At 39.0% G+C, this 21856-nt stretch overlaps 1 protein-coding gene across 1 annotated transcript; it reads left to right on the top strand.

The window, feature by feature from the left end:
* Positions 1 to 6313: 6313 nt before the first annotated feature.
* On the top strand, positions 6314 to 6979 carry LOC149250717 (uncharacterized). The gene has a single exon (XM_089453726.1). The coding sequence runs from the start codon at positions 6314 to 6316 to the stop codon at positions 6977 to 6979; it is 666 nt and encodes a 221-aa protein (XP_089309852.1).
* The last annotated feature ends 14877 nt before the right edge of the window (positions 6980 to 21856 follow it).

The raw sequence follows: 21856 nt of genomic DNA, 5'->3' as shown, positions 1-21856 counted from the left end.
TTGTTTACTGTAAGTGAATTGTGTTGGCATTATGATGCAAGTGTTGTCCTTGATGGCAACTCACTCAGAGGTATGATACAGGTGATGGCAACTCAATCAGAGGTATGATACAGGTGATGGCAACTCAATCAGAGGACATATCTTAGTACAGCAGGTCGATGAGCCCCAAAAATGGACAATTATTTGGGCTCATTCAACCTCCTAATTTGACTTAATCCACCATTCTCATTAGTTTATTGCATGTTTTTTATTATATTTATGTTAATAGAGTGAATTTGGTTAGTCATTATGCCAACAAGTCTAATGGGTGCTTTGTGTAGCCTTTTTGGTCAATTTGGAGACAAAATTGAAGGTCTTAATGAGCACTTGGCAGCCAAATTCGTGGGAAGACAAGGGAGAGGATTTGTAGGAAGGTGTCCCCTTCATTTATGGGCCCTTACCTCGAATTATCCACCATCAGCTCGGAGTTCAAGGGCCACTGAATCAATCAGCACAAGGGCAGCCAAGCAAGTCAAGTAGGATTGCTGTTAACTCCAAGTTTTGGGCAGCCGAGTCCCTAAAGTTTAGGAGGACTGTTGGGTCCTCAATTTGTATAAATAAGAAGGCTTAGGGCCTCATTTTGGTTAGCCAGTTAGTCATTTTGTTAGCCAGTGGATGTTAGCTAGTTAGCCAGTAGATAGTAGCTAGTAGTTAGTCATTTCATAGCCTTGTTGTAGTCATTTTGTAATTCGATTTGTAGGCAATAGATTAGCTTTGCTTTCAGCTCATTCTCAAGCTCTCCTTGTGGACAGTTTTGATGTAACTCTTCATTCTTGATTTATAAAGATGAATCCAGCTTTGCACCAGCTCTAAATCTCTCTTGGGAGGCTGTAGCTCTTGGGGTTGGGCCCATCTCAAGCGCCCAGTACCTCCCTTGTTTATCTTTATGTGTGTTCGCTACATTCTTAAAATAAAGTCTACTCTTTAGATTTAACTCGTGCTTTGTTACTTAGGTTGCTTTTGATGGTTGAAGTAGCTTTTTATGTTTAGGATGGATTGGTAGGAGTTAGTCATGCGTTTATATCTCTTTGATAATGTTTTGTTCACATGCTGTACGTGATTCTTGTCATGAATAAGGTTGTTGTTCACTGATCTCATTAAACTGTTAGATAGATCATCTAATATTTTGATTGTATGCAAGACGTAGTTGGTTTGATCAGGTAAACACTATGCAGGGCACCTTCATCACCTCCTCGTTCATCTGAGCCTCGTCCAGATCAGCTCCTCCATCACCAAGTCTGTTTCCTCATCTCCCATCTGCTCTTTTGCCACGTAATCCTACCTTCTTGCCTTTCCATTGCCTAAACCTTCTTTGATGCAAGCTAGACTTCCACACCCTCTCATCACCTCATCCCTCAGCCATTGGGTCATTCCAGGCCCCTACCCTACCTCCCTACCCATTCATGCATTCTCTCCCACTCACCTATCAGTCAAAAACCCAATCACGAAACATCCTGTAGAAGAATTACAGAACTTCCTGTAGAAACCCCTGCAGACTTCCTGTAGAAGTCCATAACCTCGGTTGCATAGCATCCAGACTTTGTGAAACTCTCGGAAAGAATGTTAGGGATCCCTTAGACCCTCTCTGTACCATCCCAACCTTTTCCAAGCATTCCTCCTCCTTGATCCATCCCTGCACAGTGAAAAGCCGGTTAAAAGCACATGCATGATAATTCTAATAACTTAAACAAAAATACAAAAAGATGTTTTCTTCAGATAGTGATAACTTAGACACATGCATTTTACCTTCTTAGAAGTAATGGCATCTCTTTCGGTAGTTTGCATGCTCTCCTTTGCATCGGTAGGACTAGCTGGTAGAATTAGGGTTTGCTAGGGTTTGTGTTTCGTTTTGGCTTTCAGTTTCTTTCCGCAAGTATATTAGCTTCCTTTGAGTTAGCTTTCGTCCATCAGTTAAAAAGCTTCTTCTAAGAGCTCATAGAAGTTGGCTTGAGCCCCTAGCGGACTTGTGCCAGCTGACCAAGTGACAACTGCGGCAAGAGCTAGTACTTGTGCATACAGCACCGTCGCTTCCAAGTTTGTTATGAACTACCGGGTTGATAAAATTAGAGAAGGAAGCTCCAGGAGTTGTAGCATTATTGCTACAATACTGGAACCCACCATCTTTTTGGCGCCGTTGCCGGGGAAGCGTCAGAGTATTGGTGATTGCTGCTTTTCTTCTATTCTCCACTACAATCTTCTGCTAAGTAGTTTATTTCATTTCCATTATGCAATTTCGTTTATGCAAAAGTAGATTAGCATTTCCCGCTTTCATAGATTAGCATTTCTCGCTTTCATAGATTAGCATTTCAATTCTGCAATTTCATTTCTGCAAGCGTAGATTAGCATTTCAATTCTGCAAGCGTAGCCTAGCATTTCATTCCTGCAATTTCATTTGAGCAAAATAGATTAGTCATTTCCTGATTCCATTTCAATTCCGCATTTTCATTTCAGCAAGATAGTTAGTTGCAGTTCAATCTATTTTAGTTTTGCAGGTACAAGAAGAAAAATACAAAAATCAATCAAAAAGATTTCCTTTCATGCCTTGTAGGAGTAGAGATAAGTTAGAAAAATGATTTCACAACACCCCCCATTGCTTCACACAGCCAACCTTCCCTCTTCTTCGATGGCTGTGACTAAGAAGAACCCTTGGATGGACATCAAGGCATATTTAAAGAACCTCTAGGGAAGAAGAAGAAGAAGAAACCATTCCTCTGGAGCAAATGGCTACAAGCAGGAATATTGGGAGTAGTACCTTGTCCCAACATGAATTTGCAAATCAGCTGGAAGATTTCAAGAGTGATATGAGGTAGTTTCTTTCCATGCAACTGGATACCTTGCGGATCCAAAAGAAGCAAGAAGAAGCCAAGAGGGCTTTGGCCATTTTTGGTCCTAGGTGCACTAGAAAGCATCCTAACCACAAATGTCCAATGCACTCCCTAGAAGTGTGTTTTATCTGTGAAGAATACCATCCTACGAATCAGTGCCCTTCCTTGCCTGGACTTAAAGTTGCATATCAAAGAGTTAAAGGAGCCACTGAATCACTCTATTATATGAACCAAAGGAGGCCACATGAACCTAGATCTTATCAGCAGGAAGTGCAAGGGACATCCGAGACCTATTATGACCCCTATCAAGCCACTTCCATGCCTTCTTGGGGTCCCCCTACTCATCCTTCATGGTTCACACCTCCTCCTTATTCCTTCATAGATCCATATTATGCCCAACCAGCTGCTCATTCATTTCACTCTTGCTCAGCCACAACCTCAGTGGAATGCACCTCATCAGGGGTGGAGGCCCCAATACAACACTCCTCCCGCTTCTTTCCCTCCACCACCTGCTCATCCACAACCATCGCCTCCTCCTCCATCAAGGCAACCCCAAATGCCTGCTTAACCACAACCCCATCCACATCCATCTCATTTACACACCTCCACTCAACTACCCGTACCACCATTTCCAAAACCATACAATGGAGCAGCTCAACCCAATTGCAAAGCTAAGGCACAACATATCCAAATGACTCCTCTTGAGCTCAATGATCTTCACCATAGCTCAGGAAAAGCATTGCAAAAAAGAGATCATCTTGAAAGCATTGAAGGATCACATCCATCAAAAGAAGATTCAAAAGAAGAGATCAAAGAACCATGGGCTGCACTTGATGAAGAGAAGAGATCAGAATCAGAGATCGAGAAAGCTTCATCACAGTTACCATCAAATCTTCCATGTATTCAAGAGAAAGATCAGCAAAAGGAGGAAGATGAGAAAGTCATGATAGAAGGTGACATGAAGAATGATCCAGATCAGCAAAAGGACCAAGGATATCAAAGCTATATTGAGACATGGTTCCAGACAGTCACTAAGTTGCAGCAGTACTCTCTTCTTCAGCTATGTTTGATCCCTTCAAAGTCAGATCATTTTGTCTCTGAGATCTGGATAGTTGTCAAAGCATGCATTTCGAGCCTTCACATCATTTTGTCTCTAATCTCGATGTGCACATGGCTCCATTGGAAGTATTCTTATACTTGAGAACGAGTTTGTTTTTCAAGTAGGGTAGGATAGAAAAATGAAAAAAAAGAAAAAGAAAAAAGAGAAAAAAGAAAAAGAAAAAAAATGAAAATAAGAAGAGAATAAAAATCTAAGGTGAAAACCTCCTCGGAGGTGCCTTAGATTGGCTCATTGATTGAAAACCTCCATGAGGCGGTCAATGGGTTGGGAAAAAAAAAAGAGAAAAGAGAATAAGATCTTTGGGTGAAAACCTCCCTTGGAGGCGCCCAAGGCAGGCAATTAGGGTGAAAACCTCCATGAGGCGCCCTAGTTGTTTTACAAAAAAAAAGAGAAAAAGAAAAAGAAAAATAAAACTAATTTCCATTGGCTAATTGCAGGTTGCAAGAAGGACGTTTCATGACAGGAGCACTCAAATCAAGATCAAAGGAATTTTTCTTGTGCCTTCTACAGGAAGCTCTGTATTTCTATATGAAACATCCTATAGAACCTTTGGACGAGCCAAATCCAATTTCAAAAGTGAATCTAATGGTGGGAATCTGTTGATTAGGCCTAGAAGCACTTGTGTGTCCATCCCTTGCCTTTATCCATCATTTTTTTTCCACCTCCTTGTGCTTCTCATTGTGCTTCTACAGGAACTTCCTGTAGAAATTGTGGGAAACTAGACATGGATTTCAAAAAGTGGTTTGGCGAACATGGTAGCTTCCTCAAGGGTTCAGAAGTCCTCATGCAATCTTCCAACTCCTCCTCCATCATCTCCATACCTGCATCACAGCCCAAGCTCAGTTTTTCCTTCCATGCAAACACTTGCAAAAGGCCTTGAAGCAAAAATACCTAGAACAAAATTTGTTTTTGCCATAACTTGAAAACCATGCATCCATTTGAAAAACCGTTTTATGGGGAATTGTACAAGGGTGATGACAACATGCCTGAGCAGTTTCATGCCGTTCCGGTGCACGGTTTCCAAGAAATCAGCCTCCATCACCATCAGCCATTTTTGCATTTTCTCCATATCCGTGCTTCCGTTTTAAAACCTGTTTCATGGGGAGATGCACATGGGTGATAGTAGCCTACCCAAGCAGTTTCAGCCGATTCCGATGCACGGTTTCTGAGAAATCGATCTCTGAAATCTTCAGCCATTTTCCATTTTTCTCGAAATCCGTGCATCCATTGATCACGATTTTGCCATGGGAGGTGCATCATGATGATAGAAACATGCTCAGCAAGTTTCAGATCGATCCGCTTTACCGTTTGGGAGAAATGGCGAAAACAAGTTCTGGTTCTATGACATTGCAGCAGCAGCAGCTTGAAGGTGCAGATTTGAACGTGGAAACAAATGCATGCAGCTTAGATCTGGTCAGAGGACACCTGCACAAGGAAAAGCAATCAAAAATCGTCAGCCAAGCCCTCATGCAACCAAAGGATCCAAGCATGCAGCAGCAGAACATGAGCATGCAGCAGCAAAAAGCTTCACAAGCAGCCGTTTGACTTCAGGTACGTGACTAAACCTTGTTCATCTATTGCATGAATCTAGTCTAAGCATTGCATGAACGAATGGAATGGTGAAATTAAGCCATGAATGTAGCAAGACATCCAGTTCTCTAGCACTCACGAGAAATCATGCAGCATGCGTGGATAGTCATTCACGTGGAAGTTGAGAAACACAGGCAATGGAAGATTTGTTGAACTTCAGTGCACAGGGCATCAATTGATTAACAAATAGAAGAAGACATGCAGTTCATGATAGCACAGTAGTTCATATGGGCCAGCACACGTTTTTGCCACCTCACTCCACCAAAAATCACGCAGAATTAATGAGCGCTCAGCTGAAATTCATAAACTGTTAGTCAACTTGCACTTGCATCATGTTAAACTAAAGTATACATCCTCTGCTTCCACAATCAGCTTAACCTATCATCCTTCGCTGATTTTTTTTGGCCTGTTGAAAATTCTTCCACATACCAAGATCGTGCAGAGGCGCAGAGACATCCTATGGCATCCGGCTAGCATTCTACAGGAAGACGTTTTACAGGAAAATACAGCAGAGTCTTCCAGAGCAGAGAAGCCTGAGTTTTTCTTCATCAAGTTTGGAGCTTGAAGAAAGGTGAAAATAGCTGAGGTGGATCATGCTATTGATTTTATTGTTCGTTCACTTGCACGTGATATTGCAGAGGGTATGAAAGCTGTGGAATTTCTTTTAGAGCTTTCAAAGGATATGGATGTGTGTGAACAGATTGGCAAGGTACAAGGTTGTATCCTCCTCCTTGTAACAATGTCAAATAGTGACAATCCTAAAGCTGCTAAGGATGCAAACGAAGTTCTGGAGAATCTCCCATACAGTGAGCATAATGTAGTGCAAATGGCACAGGCGAACTATTTCAAGCCTTTGATACAGAACCTGAGAGAAGGGTCTGACACAATGAAAATTGTTATGGCAAGTAAGTTGTCAGAGATAGGTTTAACATATCAAAACAACGCTGCATTGCTCAAAGAGGGAGTTGTATTTCCACTTCTTGAAATGATTTCAAATGCTAATTTGAAGTCAAAATTAGCAGCCATTGGGGCACTTCAGAATCTTTCAAGTTTACCTGAGAATGCTTTACAAATGATCAAAGATGGGGTGGTCCGACCCATCTTGGACCTTCTATGCACACCACTGTCAATTGTATTGGTTTTGAGAGAAAAAGCTGCTAATACCTATGCAAACCTTGCTATGTCTACAACATTGCCCCAAAGAACAAATGACACAACAGCTGCATTATTGGAATCTGATGAGATCATATACCAGCTATTATCTTTAATAAATTTGACACCACCTTCAATACATGGAAGCATTGTTCGAGCATTCCATGCCATTTGTTGTGTACCAGCGGCTGTTGAGGCAAGGAAAAATTTAAGAGAGGGAGGAGCAATTCAAGTATTGCTTCCCTTTTTGTGAAGCTACATACTCTGAAATGCGAGCTTATGCTGTGAAACTGTTGTTTATCTTGTCTCAAGATGGAGATAAAAGAAAATTAGCAGAACATCTTGGAGAAAAATATATGAAATGTTTAGCAAAACTTATTTCAACATCTTCAAATGAAGAAGAGAAAGCTGCCGCAGTCGGAAAGTATTGTCATGTTAGGAACAGAAATTTGAATTAAAGTTAACTAATGGAAAAACAATGATTTTGCATGAAGTGAATCTACCATGAAACAAACTGGAAAGTTCTGGTGTTGTTCTGGTTAGATTTGTTTATTTCAATACTTTCCAAGGGGTTCACAAGGTCTTTTGCAATAGCCAGATTATTCCATGTGAAAGAATTCTTAAAAGTGTGATTCGGTATGAAGTTTTTCTCTACTCCTAGTTATACAGCAACTTGAAACAAAACTTGGGAATTCTCATTTTTGGCCTGTTTTGAAGCAATTTCAGATTGAAGGGAAATGCTGATTCATAGCAGTGATATGTGAGCAAGTCATATTTTCTCTGCCCTTGATCTATCTTATGTTCTTTTCTGCTTCTGTTATCAATTCTTAGCAGAGTTCAAATCCAAGATTAAGAATGACATTTGATTCAGTTAAAGACCTGGAAACACTTTTTCCCATCCAACTTTGGCATGCAATATCTATTCTCGGGCAGTTCATTGTACTTGTGTGCTTTTATAATACATTAGACTTGCCATTTGTGTTGGATTCGTCAGCTTTCAGGCAGCAGCACAGTTCAAGGAGAAGGCACCCCCAGCCAAGCAAGCAAAGTCAGAGAAAATTGGTTCTACAGGAAGTTAGCAGACTGTTTCTACAGGAAGCCAGCGAACTGTTTCTACAGGAAGTTTGAAAAGAGGGAAGCCAAAGGAGGAATCGGCCGAGATGTTAGCCAAAGAAGCCACCAGGGCCATCAAAGATGAGGAGAGAGATTGGTTGCTCAGAGGATGAGCAACACTTTCAGTAGGGGGGTGATGATGAGCCCCAAAAATGGACAATTATTTGGGCTCATTCAACCTCCTAATTTGACTTAATCCACCATTCTCATTAGTTTATTGCATGTTTTTGATTATATTTATGTTAATAGAGTGAATTTGGTTAGTCATTATGCCAACAAGTCTAATGGGTGCTTTGTGTAGCCTTTTTGGTCAATTTGGAGACAAAATTGAAGGTCTTAATGAGCACTTGGCAGCCAAATTCGTGGGAAGACAAGGGAGAGGATTTGTAGGAAGGTGTCCCCTTCATTTATGGGCCCTTACCTCGAATTCTCCACCATCAGCTCGGAGTTCAAGGGCCACCGAATCAATCAGCACAAGGGCAGCCAAGCAAGTCAAGTAGGACTGCTGTTAACTCCAAGTTTTGGGCAGCCGAGTCCCTAAAGTTTAGGAGGACTGTTGGGTCCTCAATTTGTATAAATAAGAAGGTTTAGGGCCTCATTTTGGTTAGCCAGTTAGTCATTTTGTTAGCCAGTGGATGTTAGCTAGTTAGCCATTAGATAGTAGCTAGTAGTTAGTCATTTCATAGCCTTGTTGTAGTCATTTTGTAATTCGATTTGTAGGCAATAGATTAGCTTTGCTTTCAGCTCATTCTCAAGCTCTCCTTGTGGACAGTTTTGATGTAACTCTTCATTCTCGATTTATAAAGATGAATCCAGCTTTGCACCAGCTCTAAATCTCTCTTGGGAGGCTGTAGCTCTTGGGGTTGGGCCCATCTCAAGCGCCCAATACCTCCCTTGTTTATCTTTATGTGTGTTCGCTGCATTCTTAAAATAAAGTCTGCTCTTTAGATTTAACTCGTGCTTTGTTACTTAGGTTGCTTTTGATGGTTGAAGTAGCTTTTTATGTTTAGGATGGATTGGTAGGAGTTAGTCATGTGTTTATATCTCTTTGATAATGTTTTGTTCACATGTTGTACATGATTCTTGTCATGAATAAGGTTGATGTTCACTGATCTCATTAAATTGTTAGATAGATCATCTAATATTTTGATTGTATGCAAGACATAGTTGGTTTGATCAGGTAAACACTATGCAAGGCACCTTCATCACCTCCTCGTTCATCTGAGCCTCGTCCAGATCAGCTCCTCCATCACCAAGTCTGTTTCCTCATCTCCCATCTGCTCTTTTGCCACGTAACCCTACCTTCTTGCCTTTCCATTGCCTAAACCTTCTTTGATGCAAGCTAGACTTCCACACCCTCTCATCACCTCATCCCTCAGCCATTGGGTCATTCCAGGCCCCTACCCTACCTCCCTACCCATTCATGCATTCTCTCCCACTCACCTATCAGTCAAAAACCCAATCACGAAACATCCTGTAGAAGAATTACAGAACTTCCTGTAGAAACCCCTGCAGACTTCCTGTAGAAGTCCATAACCTCGGTTGCATAGCATCCAGACTTTGTGAAACTCTCGGAAAGAATGTTAGGGATCCCTTAGACCCTCTCTGTACCATCCCAACCTTTTCCAAGCATTCCTCCTCCTTGATCCATCCCTGCACAGTGAAAAGCCGGTTAAAAGCACATGCATGATAATTCTAATAACTTAAACAAAAATACAAAAAGATGTTTTCTTCAGATAGTGATAACTTAGACACATGCATTTTACCTTCTTAGAAGTAATGGCATCTCTTTCGGTAGTTTTCATGCTCTCCTTTGCATCGGTAGGACTAGCTGGTAGAATTAGGGTTTGCTAGGGTTTGTGTTTCGTTTTGGCTTTCAGTTTCTTTCCGCAAGTAGATTAGCTTCCTTTGAGTTAGCTTTCGTCCATCAGTTAAAAAGCTTCTTCTAAGAGCTCATAGAAGTTGGCTTGAGCCCCTAGCAGACTTGTGCCAGCTGACCAAGTGACAGCTGCGGCAAGAGCTAGTACTTGTGCATACAGCACCGTCACTTCCAAGTTTGTTACGAACTACCGGGTTGATAAAATTAGAGAAGGAAGCTCCATGAGTTGTAGCATTATTGCTACAATACTGGAGCCCACCACAGGTCAAGAGAGAGATATACGCAGGTTAACCTTGATGAAAGCGCGTATACACACGGGTGAGAAGAACAAAAGGCGCGTATGAGTACACACGTAGGTTCACAGAAGGAAAGGTGCGTACATGTTGGAAAACTAAGTTTTGGTCCATGGTATTTTGGTATTGGTCCGTGGTATTTGGTCTGAAGTGTTGATCCCATGTATTGGGTCCAAGGTATTGTTTCTACATGGTTTTGGACCATGGTATTGAGGGAAGCCTAAACCTATATAAGGAGAATATCATTAGGCCAAGAGAATGGAATGAAGGTCTGACGAAGTGTGAAGATCTAGTATGCTGGTTATTGGTTTGTGATGCTTGGCTTGATCTGAATCAAGTTGGAAATGGCAGCGAAGGTATAAGTAATTATCTTTAGCTATGTACGTGGGTTATCTCTGGTGAAAGTGTATGTACATGTGGTTTTGACACAGTCAAGTAGCGTATACTCTATGAGATTTGATGTTTTAGGTTGCTGTTGGTTCTAGTGGTTGTTGCAGAGTTTTGGGCTTTGGTCTGTGTTCTAGTAACTGTGTCTTGATGACAGGATTTCAGTGATTCAGTTTTGGGTGATTCAGATGATACAAGTATAAGTTGATGATTGTATTGCAGTGGTGATTATTTTGTATTTATGGATCCAGTCTGAAAATTTATGAAACATGGTCACTGGAAGAAAAGAGAAGGTTGTAGCCTTCTGTAGGCCAGCACCTGCATACTAGTACTTCAACTAGTACAAGAGCTAAGGAGGTTGGAGCTCCCTTCCAGGAGAGTCTGGAGAACGAGAGAAGGTTGTAGACTTTTGCAGGTAGAATCCTGCGTACTGGTATAAGACTGCACTAGTACAGAAATATTGTAAAAAGAAGTTTCTTATTAAAGGAAGAAAGAGATGAATTGCAGCAGGTGGTTTTCACCCACATTGGGTTTCCACCTTATATCATGGTGTTCATGTGTGTTGCTTATGTGTGATGATCTGTTCTACTATACTGCCTCTGTTTACTACTCATATGGTTAATAGTGTTCTGATGCACTCATTAAGGATCAACTAACTGAATCATAAGTTTACTTGATATACGCTTGTTGCATTACATATAGTTGCGTATACACGTGGTTTGTCTTAACTGAAGTAGCATATATGAATCTGAGTATGAAAATGAAAAAGTCATATTGATTTGATAATACTGATTCACCCCCCTCCCCCACCTCTCAGTATTATTTCCAACAATTGGTATCAGAGAAGGTCCTTTAGAAGAAGCTTGATCGCTTGAAGGAAAGATCCATCAGAATGAGTAATCAAGAAAGAGAGGCATCCATCAGGCCACCAATCTTTGATGGGAGAAACTTTGTCCACTGGAAGATAAGAACCACAACATATCTACAATCACTTGGAACAGATGTTTGGGGAATCGTGGAAGGAGGATACACATATCCATCAGCAATTCCTACAGATACAGCAGAGAGAAAGCAATATGAACTCAATGCCAAAGCTGTTACTGTCTTATTGGGAAGTTTGTCACAATCAGAATTTATGAAGGTCATGTATTTCAAATCAGCCAAAGAAATTTGGGACGAAATAATTCTAAGCTACAAAGGAGATGAACAGGTAAAACGAGCAAAGCTTCAAACTCTCAGAATACAGTATGAAAATCTTAAAATGCATAGTAATGAAAGCATAGCTAATTACTTTCTGCGTATAGATGAGACTGTCAATTGTATGAGGAATCTGGGTGAAAAATTTAAGGAAGTTGTCTTAGTTGAAAAGGTTTTAAGATCCATGTCTGCTAAATTTGATTCCAAATTTTTTTCCATAGAAGAAAAGGAGGATCTGCAGAAAATCACTATGACGTAGCTTCATGGGATCTTAACTGCTTTTGAGATGAGAAAAGGAGGACCATAAAATATGAGAGAAGCTGCATTAGAAGTGTCAGCAAATGAATCAGGATACATTTCAGAAGGAGAAGACGAGGTAAATTTTGTCAAGAATCTTGAACAGGGATCTGGAAGGTTCAAAGGTAAGCTACCTTTCAAATGCTTTTCATGTGGTAAAGTTGGTCACTACGCTGCTAGATGCCCTCATAACAAAGGAAAGATGTCGGATAGAAGTTATTATATCCATGATAAAAGTAATGACTCATCCAATAGTGATGAATATATTAGACTTCTCATGGAATATGAAAATAAGAACGTAGAATCAGAAGAAGTTACTAGATTAAAAGAACAGTTGGCGTCAGTAACCAGGGTAAGGGAGTAATTGCAGGATATAGTAAAATATTAGAGCATAACAATTCAGAGACTTGAATCAAATATCGTCTCTCTCAAAGAAGATCTTAAAGAATCAAAGAAGCAGAATGAAGAAGCTCTTGAAGAACAAGAACATGAAGTAATCGAATTAAGGCAACAAGTGGAAGAATGAAGAAAAGAAGAAGAAAACATAAGGAAGCAGTATCTGGAAAAGGAAGAACAACATCAGGTTGAGGTAAATATCTTAAAAAGTAAATTAGAAGAAAAGGATAAACTGTTACGATTTCAAGATATTACTAAGATTTTGGATGACATTCTTGGTAGTCAAAGATCCCCTACTATCAAAACTGGTCTTAGCTTTTATGAATCTGTTGAAGGTGAATCTAGCTCACAAGGTGAGGCAAGGAACTCTATAAGAATTCTGAAATGCTCAACAAGGAGATGAGAGGACAACCTCATCAACAGCCAAGGAAAGAAATTCCCCAAAGAAAATCCTTTACTCCTAAATATGGAAGTGAAAGACAATTATTTCCTCCATTGACTAATGTTGAATGTTATGTATGTCATAATCTTGGACATGTTGCAGCTAGATGCAGAAGTAGAATGGTTCGAGACCATCACTCAAGATCATCTCATTCCAGGTACTTCAAAGGATATTGTTTTGCATGTAATATGTTTGGCCACAAAGCAATTGATTGCAATAGAAGGAACATAAATCATGTAAGATGTTATGCATGTAACAAGTTTGGACATAAAGCAAGGGAATGTAGGAGCAAAATTCAAACTCCAAAGCAAGAGGATTATACATCGTCACAATTACAAGTATTGAAGAAGACAAAATTAGAGACAGAAAGGTGTGACATAACTCAGTTAGCTGACATAACAGACACAGGGGAAACTGAAATTGAAGACCTTCAGTATTCCATTTTTCATACACTGATATAATGAATATAAGTCGCGTATATACGCGATCTAGAGGCTGCAGAGTCACGTATATGGAGCTCAGAAGAAAAAGGTAGCAGAACAGACTCAAGAAATGGTTTAGTCATGGTATATGATGGTTGGCACAGGCTCAGGGGGAGCATATACTTCAAATAATGCATTGTTGGCATTATGGTTAGAAGTCTTTGGTGATGATGCTTATGTGGCTAAATGATACATCTTGTTGTTTGATCAAAAGAATGGTATTGCAGGTTACAGAACTGGATGCTGATGCTTATGGTGCAGATCATATATGGTGTATGATAGTGGCTAATGACTATCATGGTCTTGAATGGAGACCTTGCATGTGCTCAGGGGGAGCATGGATGGCTTGGTACATCTTGGCATATACAAAGGGGGAGCCCAATCAGAGATTTCAGCAGGTACTCAGGGGGAGTATGGACAGCAGAGGGAGAGAACTTCTTGGTCTGCCCTTTGCCCTTGATGTCAAAGGGGGAGAGTGACTTGGTGTGGTGGTTTCCATCAAGTCCAAAGGGGAAGATTGTTGGCATTATGATACAAGTGTTGTCCTTGATGGCAACTCACTCAGAGGTATGATACAGGTGATGGCAACTCAATCAAATGAAAGATCTTAGTACATCAGGTCAAGAGAGAGATATACGCAGGTTAACCTTGATGAAAGCGCGTATACACGCGGGTGAGAAGAACAAAAGGCACATATGCGTACACACGCAGGTTCACGGAATGAAAGGCACGTACATGTTGGAAAACTAAGTTTTGGTCCGTGGTATTTGGTCCATGGTATTTTGGTATTGGTCCATGGTAGTTGGTCCGAAGTGTTGATCCCAAGTATTGGGTCCAAGGTATTGTTTCTACATGGTTTTGGACCATGGTATTGAGCGAAGCCTAAACCTATATAAGGAGAAGATCGTTAGGCCAAGAGAATGGAATGAAGGTTTGACGAAGTGTGAAGATCTAGTATGCTGGTTATGGGTTTGTGATGCTTGGCTCGATCTGAATCAAGTTGGAAATGGCAGTGAAGGTATAAGTAATTATCTTTAGATATGTACGTGGGTTATCTCTAGTGAAAGTGCGTGTACACACGGTTTTGACACAGTCAAGTAGCGTATACTTTATGAGATTTGATGTTTCAGGTTGTTGTTGGTTCTAGTGGTTGGTGCAGAGTTTTGGGCTCTGGTCTGTGTTCTGGTAACTGTGTTTTGATGACAGGATTTCAATGATTCAGTTTTGGGTGATTCAGATGATACAGGTATAAGTTGATGATTGTATTGCAGTGGTGATTATTTTTTATTTATGGATCCAGTCTGAAAATTTATGAAACATGGTCCCTGGAAGAAAAGAGAAGGTTATAGCCTTCGGTAGGCCAGCACCTACGTACTAGTGCTTCAGTTAGTACAAGAGCTAAGGGGGTTGGAGCTCCCTTCTGGGAGAGTCTGGGAAAGAGAGAAGGTTGTAACCTTCTACAGGTAGAAGCCTGTGTACTGGTATAAGACTGCACCAGTACATAAATATTGTAAAAGGAAGTTTCTTATTAAAGGAAGAAAGAGCCAAATTGCAGTAGGTGGTTTTCACCCACATTGGGTTTCCACCTTATATCATGGTGTTCATGTGTGTTGCTTATGTGTGATGATTTGTTCTATTATACTACTTCTGTTTACTATTCATACGGTTAATAATGTTCTGATTCACTCATTAAGGATCAACTAATTGAATCATAAGTTTACTTGATATACGCTTGTTGCATTACATACAGTTGCGTATACACATGATTTGTCTTAACTGAAGTAGTGTATATGAATATGAGTATGAAAATGAAAAAGTCATATTGATTTGATAATACTGATTCACCCCCCCTCTCATTTCCAACAAATTATTTGGTTGATTCTTCTTTGGATGTCATTTGGTTCAACCTGCAACTCTTGGAGCAGCTTCATCACAGGTGTTTTCAAGGAAGATGGGAAAAAAACTTCCATTCCATAAACTAATTGATAATGATGAGTACCCATGGATTTCTTTGTGGTTATCCTGTCTGGCCATAAGGCATTTACTAGCTTTTTGTTGCATGTTTTCTTGTTATCATCTAACAATTTTTGATTATATTTACCAGACTTTTGTTTGAGGACTCTGCTAGTCCATTTCCTTGAGGGTAATAGGCTATGGAGTGGCCCAAGGTTATATGATACTTATTACAGAATCAATCATTCTTCTAGATTTGAAAGCTGCTACATTATCAATGATGATTTTGGTTGGGCACCCAAATCTTGATAGGATATTTGACTCAAGGAAGGTTATTATAACAATGTCAGTGGCTTGCCTTGATGGTATGGCTTCTATCCATTTGGTAAAATAATCTGTAGTAGTGAGGATCATTTGTGTTAGGCAGAGGAAGGTGGTTGGATTTCACCAATGAAGTCAAGACCCCATTGTGAAAAGGTTCTTTAGAAGGTATTGGTTTTAGGGGCAGGGGTAAAATCTTTTTCTTTCCTTCAAAAATTTTACATTTATGACATGAGGTTACAAATTTCTTTACATCAGAAAACAAACTAGGACAATAGAAACCGGCTCTAAGAATCTTGTCAGCAGTGGTTTTCTAGTAAAGATATCCTCCATAGTCACCTGCATGAAACTCTTGTAACACTTTGTCAGACTCTTCTTTTAATAAACAGTTAAGAAGGATACCTTCATGATTCCTCCAAAACAAAGCATTGTCAAATATGAAAAATTTTAAGGATTTCATTTTTAAAAATCTGCTTTTGGTTCTGGATAATTTAGGAGGAGCTTGTAGATTTTGTTAAACATATATGATGTCAGCATACCATGGTGATTCAATAAAGGCCTGGCTGATTGGTGGAGTCACCATCTCCTCTCCATTATCCATTTCTGCAATAAAATTTATATCTAAGGACTGACAGTTCGATTCAGCCATGAGCTTGGCTAAACCTTGGCCATTGATTAACTTTGTTGGTGTGATTTCTAGGTCATATTCTAATATAGTAGCAATCCATTTCCCTCTCTTTCCTTTTGGACCATCCTGAGTTAGGATATCCTTGACTACTGAATTGGGACATAGGATATTATATGAGAATATAAAATGTAAACTCTAAAATCTTTGATAGCTTTGACCAAAGCAAAGGCTTGCTTTTCCATTATATTGTATTCTAAAGGGGCATCTCTCAGGGCTTTGCTAAAAAAGGCAATAGGTTGTTCATAGCCCTCATCATTCTTTTGCAGTAGAACTGCAACAATTGTGTGTTTTGAGGCAAAGGAAAATATAATGAAATCTCTATCAAACTTTGGACTAATCAGAACTGGTGTTTTAGTTAAGGCTAGCTTAATATCTTCAAAGGATTTCTTAGCCTCAGTGGTCCATTTTATGGTCGAATCTTTTTTCAACGTATTGTTTAATGACCTAATTAATTTTGCTAATTCTGCTAAGTTAGAAATAAATATCCTAAGAAAGTTAATTTTCCTAAAAAGGCTTGTAATTGCCTAATGCTCCTAGGATGTTGTATCTATAAGATGGCTTCAATTCTTGTAGGATCTATTCAGATACCATCTTTAGAGATTATATGGCCTAATAACTTTCCCTCTTCTAACCCAAATAAAGATTTTTTGGGATTCAAATAAATTCCATACTTCCTACATTTGATGAAAACCTGCCTTAGATTATCAAAGTGTTGTTTATCAGATTTTGAGAATACAGTGATGTCATCTAAATATACTAATAGGAAGTCATGAATTTCCTTAGCAAAATCTATGTCCATGGATCTTTGGAAAGTGGCTCCTACATTCTTTAATCCAAAAGGCATCTTCACATACATGAATGTGCCCTAAGGAGTTGTAAAGACAGTTTTAGCCTAGTCATCTGGGTGAACTAAAATCTGATTGTAACCAGAAAACCCATCTAATAATGAGATTCTGGTTGACGCTACTACCGTTTGTAAGATATGATCCCTTTTAGGGAGAGGGTAATTTTCTTTGAGTTAAACTTTATTAAGATTCATGAGATCAACACAAAGTCTGATCTCACCAGTTTTCTTCCTTTTTGGCACCAAATTTGAAACCCAATAAGAGAATCTAATTGCTGTTGTTATCTTGGACTCATACATCCTTCTGATTTCCTTTTCAATAGAAAGCAATAGGATGGGATTGCTCCTCCTAAGCTTCTGCTTGAAAGGTTTCTAGTTTTCTTTTATGGGGATAGTGTGTTGTATGATGCTGGTGTCATAGGATTTGAGGTCCTCATAATTCCAAGCAAAGACATATTGGAATTTCTTTAATAGTTCAAGGTATTTCACTCCTATATTACACTCCTCTATATCAGATTTTAAGGGTTCCATCTTTGGTTTTCTAGGGACATCATTTGAATCAGAAAGTCTTCCAAAGGGGTTAATCCTTTGGGCAAAAAGTTGTCTTTGAGATTAATGATTTCAGGGTCTTCGTTAATTATCTCATCAATTTCAACTTGTTTTAGGTTTTGTACATCAAATTTTGTAAATTTAGTAGGACGGAATCTATCTATCTTTTCATCTTCTATTTCATTAATTTCTATTTTATCTTTAAAATCAGGATCTAATGTTATGTCAGTATCTATATTACTATTTACAAATTCTTCCTCTAAGGTTAAAAAATTGTTTATCTATTGGTCATTGGAAAATACTTGCGAGTTTTTCAAGTTATCTGGGATAGTAGGTCTGTGCCTGACCTTAGCAATGTACTGATGGTTAGGTTGAAATGGTAACTTACAAGTGCTGACAAACATTGCTAAACTATGAGCCTACTTAGTATGCTTCCTAGGAATTACAACAACTTTGGTTTCTAGGGAAGTGTTTAGTATTTCTATAATGGTTCCTCTGTAACAAATTTATCTAGGGTCTTTCGTCATATATAGAGATTTAATCTGTTTTATCACTAATTTAGAGTCTCCTATGATAGAAACTCTTATAGCTCCTAGCTTCCTAACTAATTTAAGACCTAAAAGAAGTGCTTCATACTCAGCCATGTTGTTAGTGCATTTAAAATTCAGTCTGTAAGCATGGCCCTCTGAGTGATCATTCTCCAGATTATATATCCACACTCCTGCTCCTGCTCCTAACTTATTCACTGATCCATCAAATTCAAGGTGCCACAATATCTCATGTTCATAATTTTCACTGTCAGGGGGAAGAAAATTTTCCTTGTTTGCTGCATTTTGATTATCTTGTTTATTGGAAATCTCTTGAGTTTGGACAGTTTCTTTTTTAGCTGTAACTGCAATTTCTTTTGGTTCTGAAATAATATTGTTTGAAGTGGTTTGTTGTGTTTGTTCAACATTATACAAAATAAAAGAATCAATGTCAGAATGTAGGGAGTAGATAGGAAAGTTTTGAGGTCTATCCCGGCTACTCACCACATATTTCATTAGGGTCTCTCTGTATAACTTTTTAGGTTGTCCAAAGACTGAGATAGTTGCATATGACATGTCAAGTTGTAAAGACCCTTGGAGTTTAGCCTCCCATGATCTAGACAAAAGCATGCCATATTTAGGTGGGATGTCAGGGACTACTATATCCATGAGAATGGTCTTATCAGGATACTATACAAGAAACACATAGGTCTTTGATTAACCCTAGATATTTTACTTGACTTGAGTCAAATGAAAATAAGTCCTTGTAAGGTCTAGTAATGTCCAAGTTTAATTTTTCCATAACCGATTTAGGCATTAAATTATGTGAAGCTCCTAAATATAACATTGCATTATGTAAGATTTTATCATGAATGCTAAGGCTAATATAAAAGGGTGGTATCCCTCCTTCTAATGGTTTTCCATTAACATCAGGACCGAATATAAGCTCAGGCTGATCATCAAACAAGTTGACAAAGTCTTCATTCTCAACAAAGTTTAAGGTTTTGTTTATTTGAGACTTATAGGTTTCACTTTTAATCAGCTCTGTTAAGGGAACTGAAATTTTCAGTTTAGCTACCTCTGCTCCCAAATTGAAAGGCAAAGGGGCTTTCTCTATTTGAGTGCTTGGAATTTTTATAGCAGGAATTGGAGTAGGTTGCTCTTCTTTTTCTGCATTTGAGGTAATTTTCTGTGGATTTTCTAATATGGTGTCTGGAGATTTCTCCACTGTTTCCGTGGAGGGGATTGAAGTGGATGGTTGATCATTAGGGGGTTGGTCATGGGTTATATCTACAATGGTGGGACTAGGAGAATTCTGATTTGGTCTAGGGAGAATTTGAAGAGTTTTAGTAACTGGAGTTGCTTGGATCTTCTTGGGTTGATTTGGCAATGTTTTCCTTGTTTGGTCAGGAGTATCAAAATTTTTTTTACTCCTTAAATTGTTGTTTGTGTACTTCAAAAATGGCAGAATCATACCCTTGTTTATAATCAAATGATTCCCTGGATTGGGTCTGCAATTGGTGCAACATATGCAGTGCTTGCTCATCTTGGGTCAAGAAGACAGTTTCCTCATCATCTAATCCCATCAAGTTAATATGTGTGTCTTCTTGAGATCATCTGAATGGGATGTTTCAACATAGTTTTCTTGAAATGGATGCCTAATATTCTGATCAGGTCGATTATTTCCAGTATTTTGATTCTGAGTCTTTCTAAAGTTTGGATTTCTCACAGGATGTGCTTGTTGATTATCCCGTTGAGGCTTCCTCTTAATGTTTTCTATCCTATCCATCAGTTTTTTCATACCCTTGGTTAGAACATCTATTTTGAGGTTAGAGGGCGAGGCTTCATCTTTGGTAGGTCCTCTCATTTCATTCCTAACCTTAGCTCTTTTTGCTAGCAAGTTGGCTTCTGCACTAACTGCTACACTCTGCATGTCTTCTAAAGTTGGAGGATTTCTCTCTCTGAGTTGGAAGGACATATCAGTATCAAACCCATCAAGAAAATTTATCAGTTCTAAGTCAGGTGGGGGTCTAAGATTGACTGGTATTGCATTGTATATATTGTTAAATCTGGTACAGTAATCCTGGATTGTTTCATTTGATCCCCTCCTGATGTTTTCGTATTCTGAAAGGATCTGCAGAGGGTTCTTTTTCTTTTCCCATCTAATTAAAAATTGCTAATAAAATATATCTAAACTATCTATGTTATTAGCAGGTAACGACCTAAACCATTTCCTCACATCACCAACTAGAGTCTGAGCAAAAATTCTCATCTGAACATCTCCAATATCAATTTCATGCAATTCAAAGTAGTCTGTCATTTTGTTTACATGATGTTGTGTTGTATAAGGTCCTATACCATCAAATTGGACAATTTTATTTTGGTAATCTTGTGGCATGGCACCAAGTGGGGCAGGTAACATAAGAGGAGCATATCTATTTGTCATGCCTCTAAGTTTGGCAGGGCTAAGAAGTGGGGTTGGGGTACCAAGAGATGATACAATAGTTGATGGATAACTAGGAGTAATAGGTGATTGATGGGTAATGATAGGTTGGTAGGGAAGTGAAGGTATAAATGGAGGTGAGGAATAAACTTCAAAGGTGGAAGGGAATAATGGTGAACTAAGGCTAGTTGACACTGGTTCAAAAGGTTCAGGGATCTTAGCAGTAGTAAGGGATGACTAAGGGGACTTTATAATATACTCATCAATTGACTGGTTTGCCTTTTGGACTTCGAGGCCTGCAATAAACTCTGGATCTATAACTATGTCATCAAGTGCACTTTCAGACCTGGTTCTAAATAGGGAAAGGTCAAATGACTCATAAAAGGGGAGATATTCTAAAAGCAACCACTCATTAGGGCATGAATCTACTTTGATTGAAGGTGTTGGACTGACTAAATTCTCTTGTCTTTTGGATCTTCTCGAAATCAAGTTGGGATTATCCACTACTGGGGCAGGGTTTGGATCTGGATTGGCCCTAGTATAGTGAGTTCTCCTTGAAGCTAGAGTTTCGAGATTTTCTAATTAGTTTCTTTTTGTGAAATTTTGTAAATAACTTCTAATAAACCCTTCAAGAGAATTGAAATAAATATTTGAAATTTTCTCAAAGGTTTATTAAGATTGAGGGTTTGAAATCCCCAATATGGTTGCCACTATGTTATCACTCAGAATTTTTCCCTAGAAGTTATCAAAAGAAGGAATCATTCGAGGTAACCACAAACCAATCTTTTAGGCTTAGGTTCTAGCCAACCTAAGTCCAGAGAGGGCTCTCTCTTTATAATTTAGCTTTGTTTTTATGGGATTTTAGGCTAGTTCTTAGTGTTCATGGGGTTTTGTTTTGAATTGAAGGTTGGGTGGTGGAATTCTTAGAGCAGATGGATAGACCTAGGTCTTCAAGCCATTGGGCTATGTAGTCAATAAATGGCTAGCATAACTGGACCAGATCATTAAAGGGAATTTTCACAGGGTAGGCTAGCAAAGCAAAAGACAAAGCTTCAGGTGTAATGGATGAAATGATTCTAACCAGGGTGAAAGGGCACTTAAGAATCCTTGGACCGGGATCAAAATGAAGAATAGAGGGTGATCATGAACAAAGGGAAATTAAGAATCCTTTGTTATAGACCAGAGGAGAAACTACGGAAGCTAAGGAGCAATTAAGAATTCCTTAGCTAAGATAGTTTAGGAGAAAACATTCAGAATGTAAAACAGTCAAAGCAGAGTGCATTCAAGCAATTTCTGAAATATCATTCCTTGTTATACAT

Source organism: Pinus tabuliformis, chromosome 7 (assembly GCF_031772625.1).
Source record: "Pinus tabuliformis cultivar Carrire ecotype Pingquan chromosome 7, CPIR1, whole genome shotgun sequence".
Lineage (NCBI taxonomy): Eukaryota > Viridiplantae > Streptophyta > Pinopsida > Pinales > Pinaceae > Pinus > Pinus tabuliformis.
Note: the sequence above shows the minus strand (reverse complement) of the source record. Positions and strands in the feature narration are given on the sequence as shown.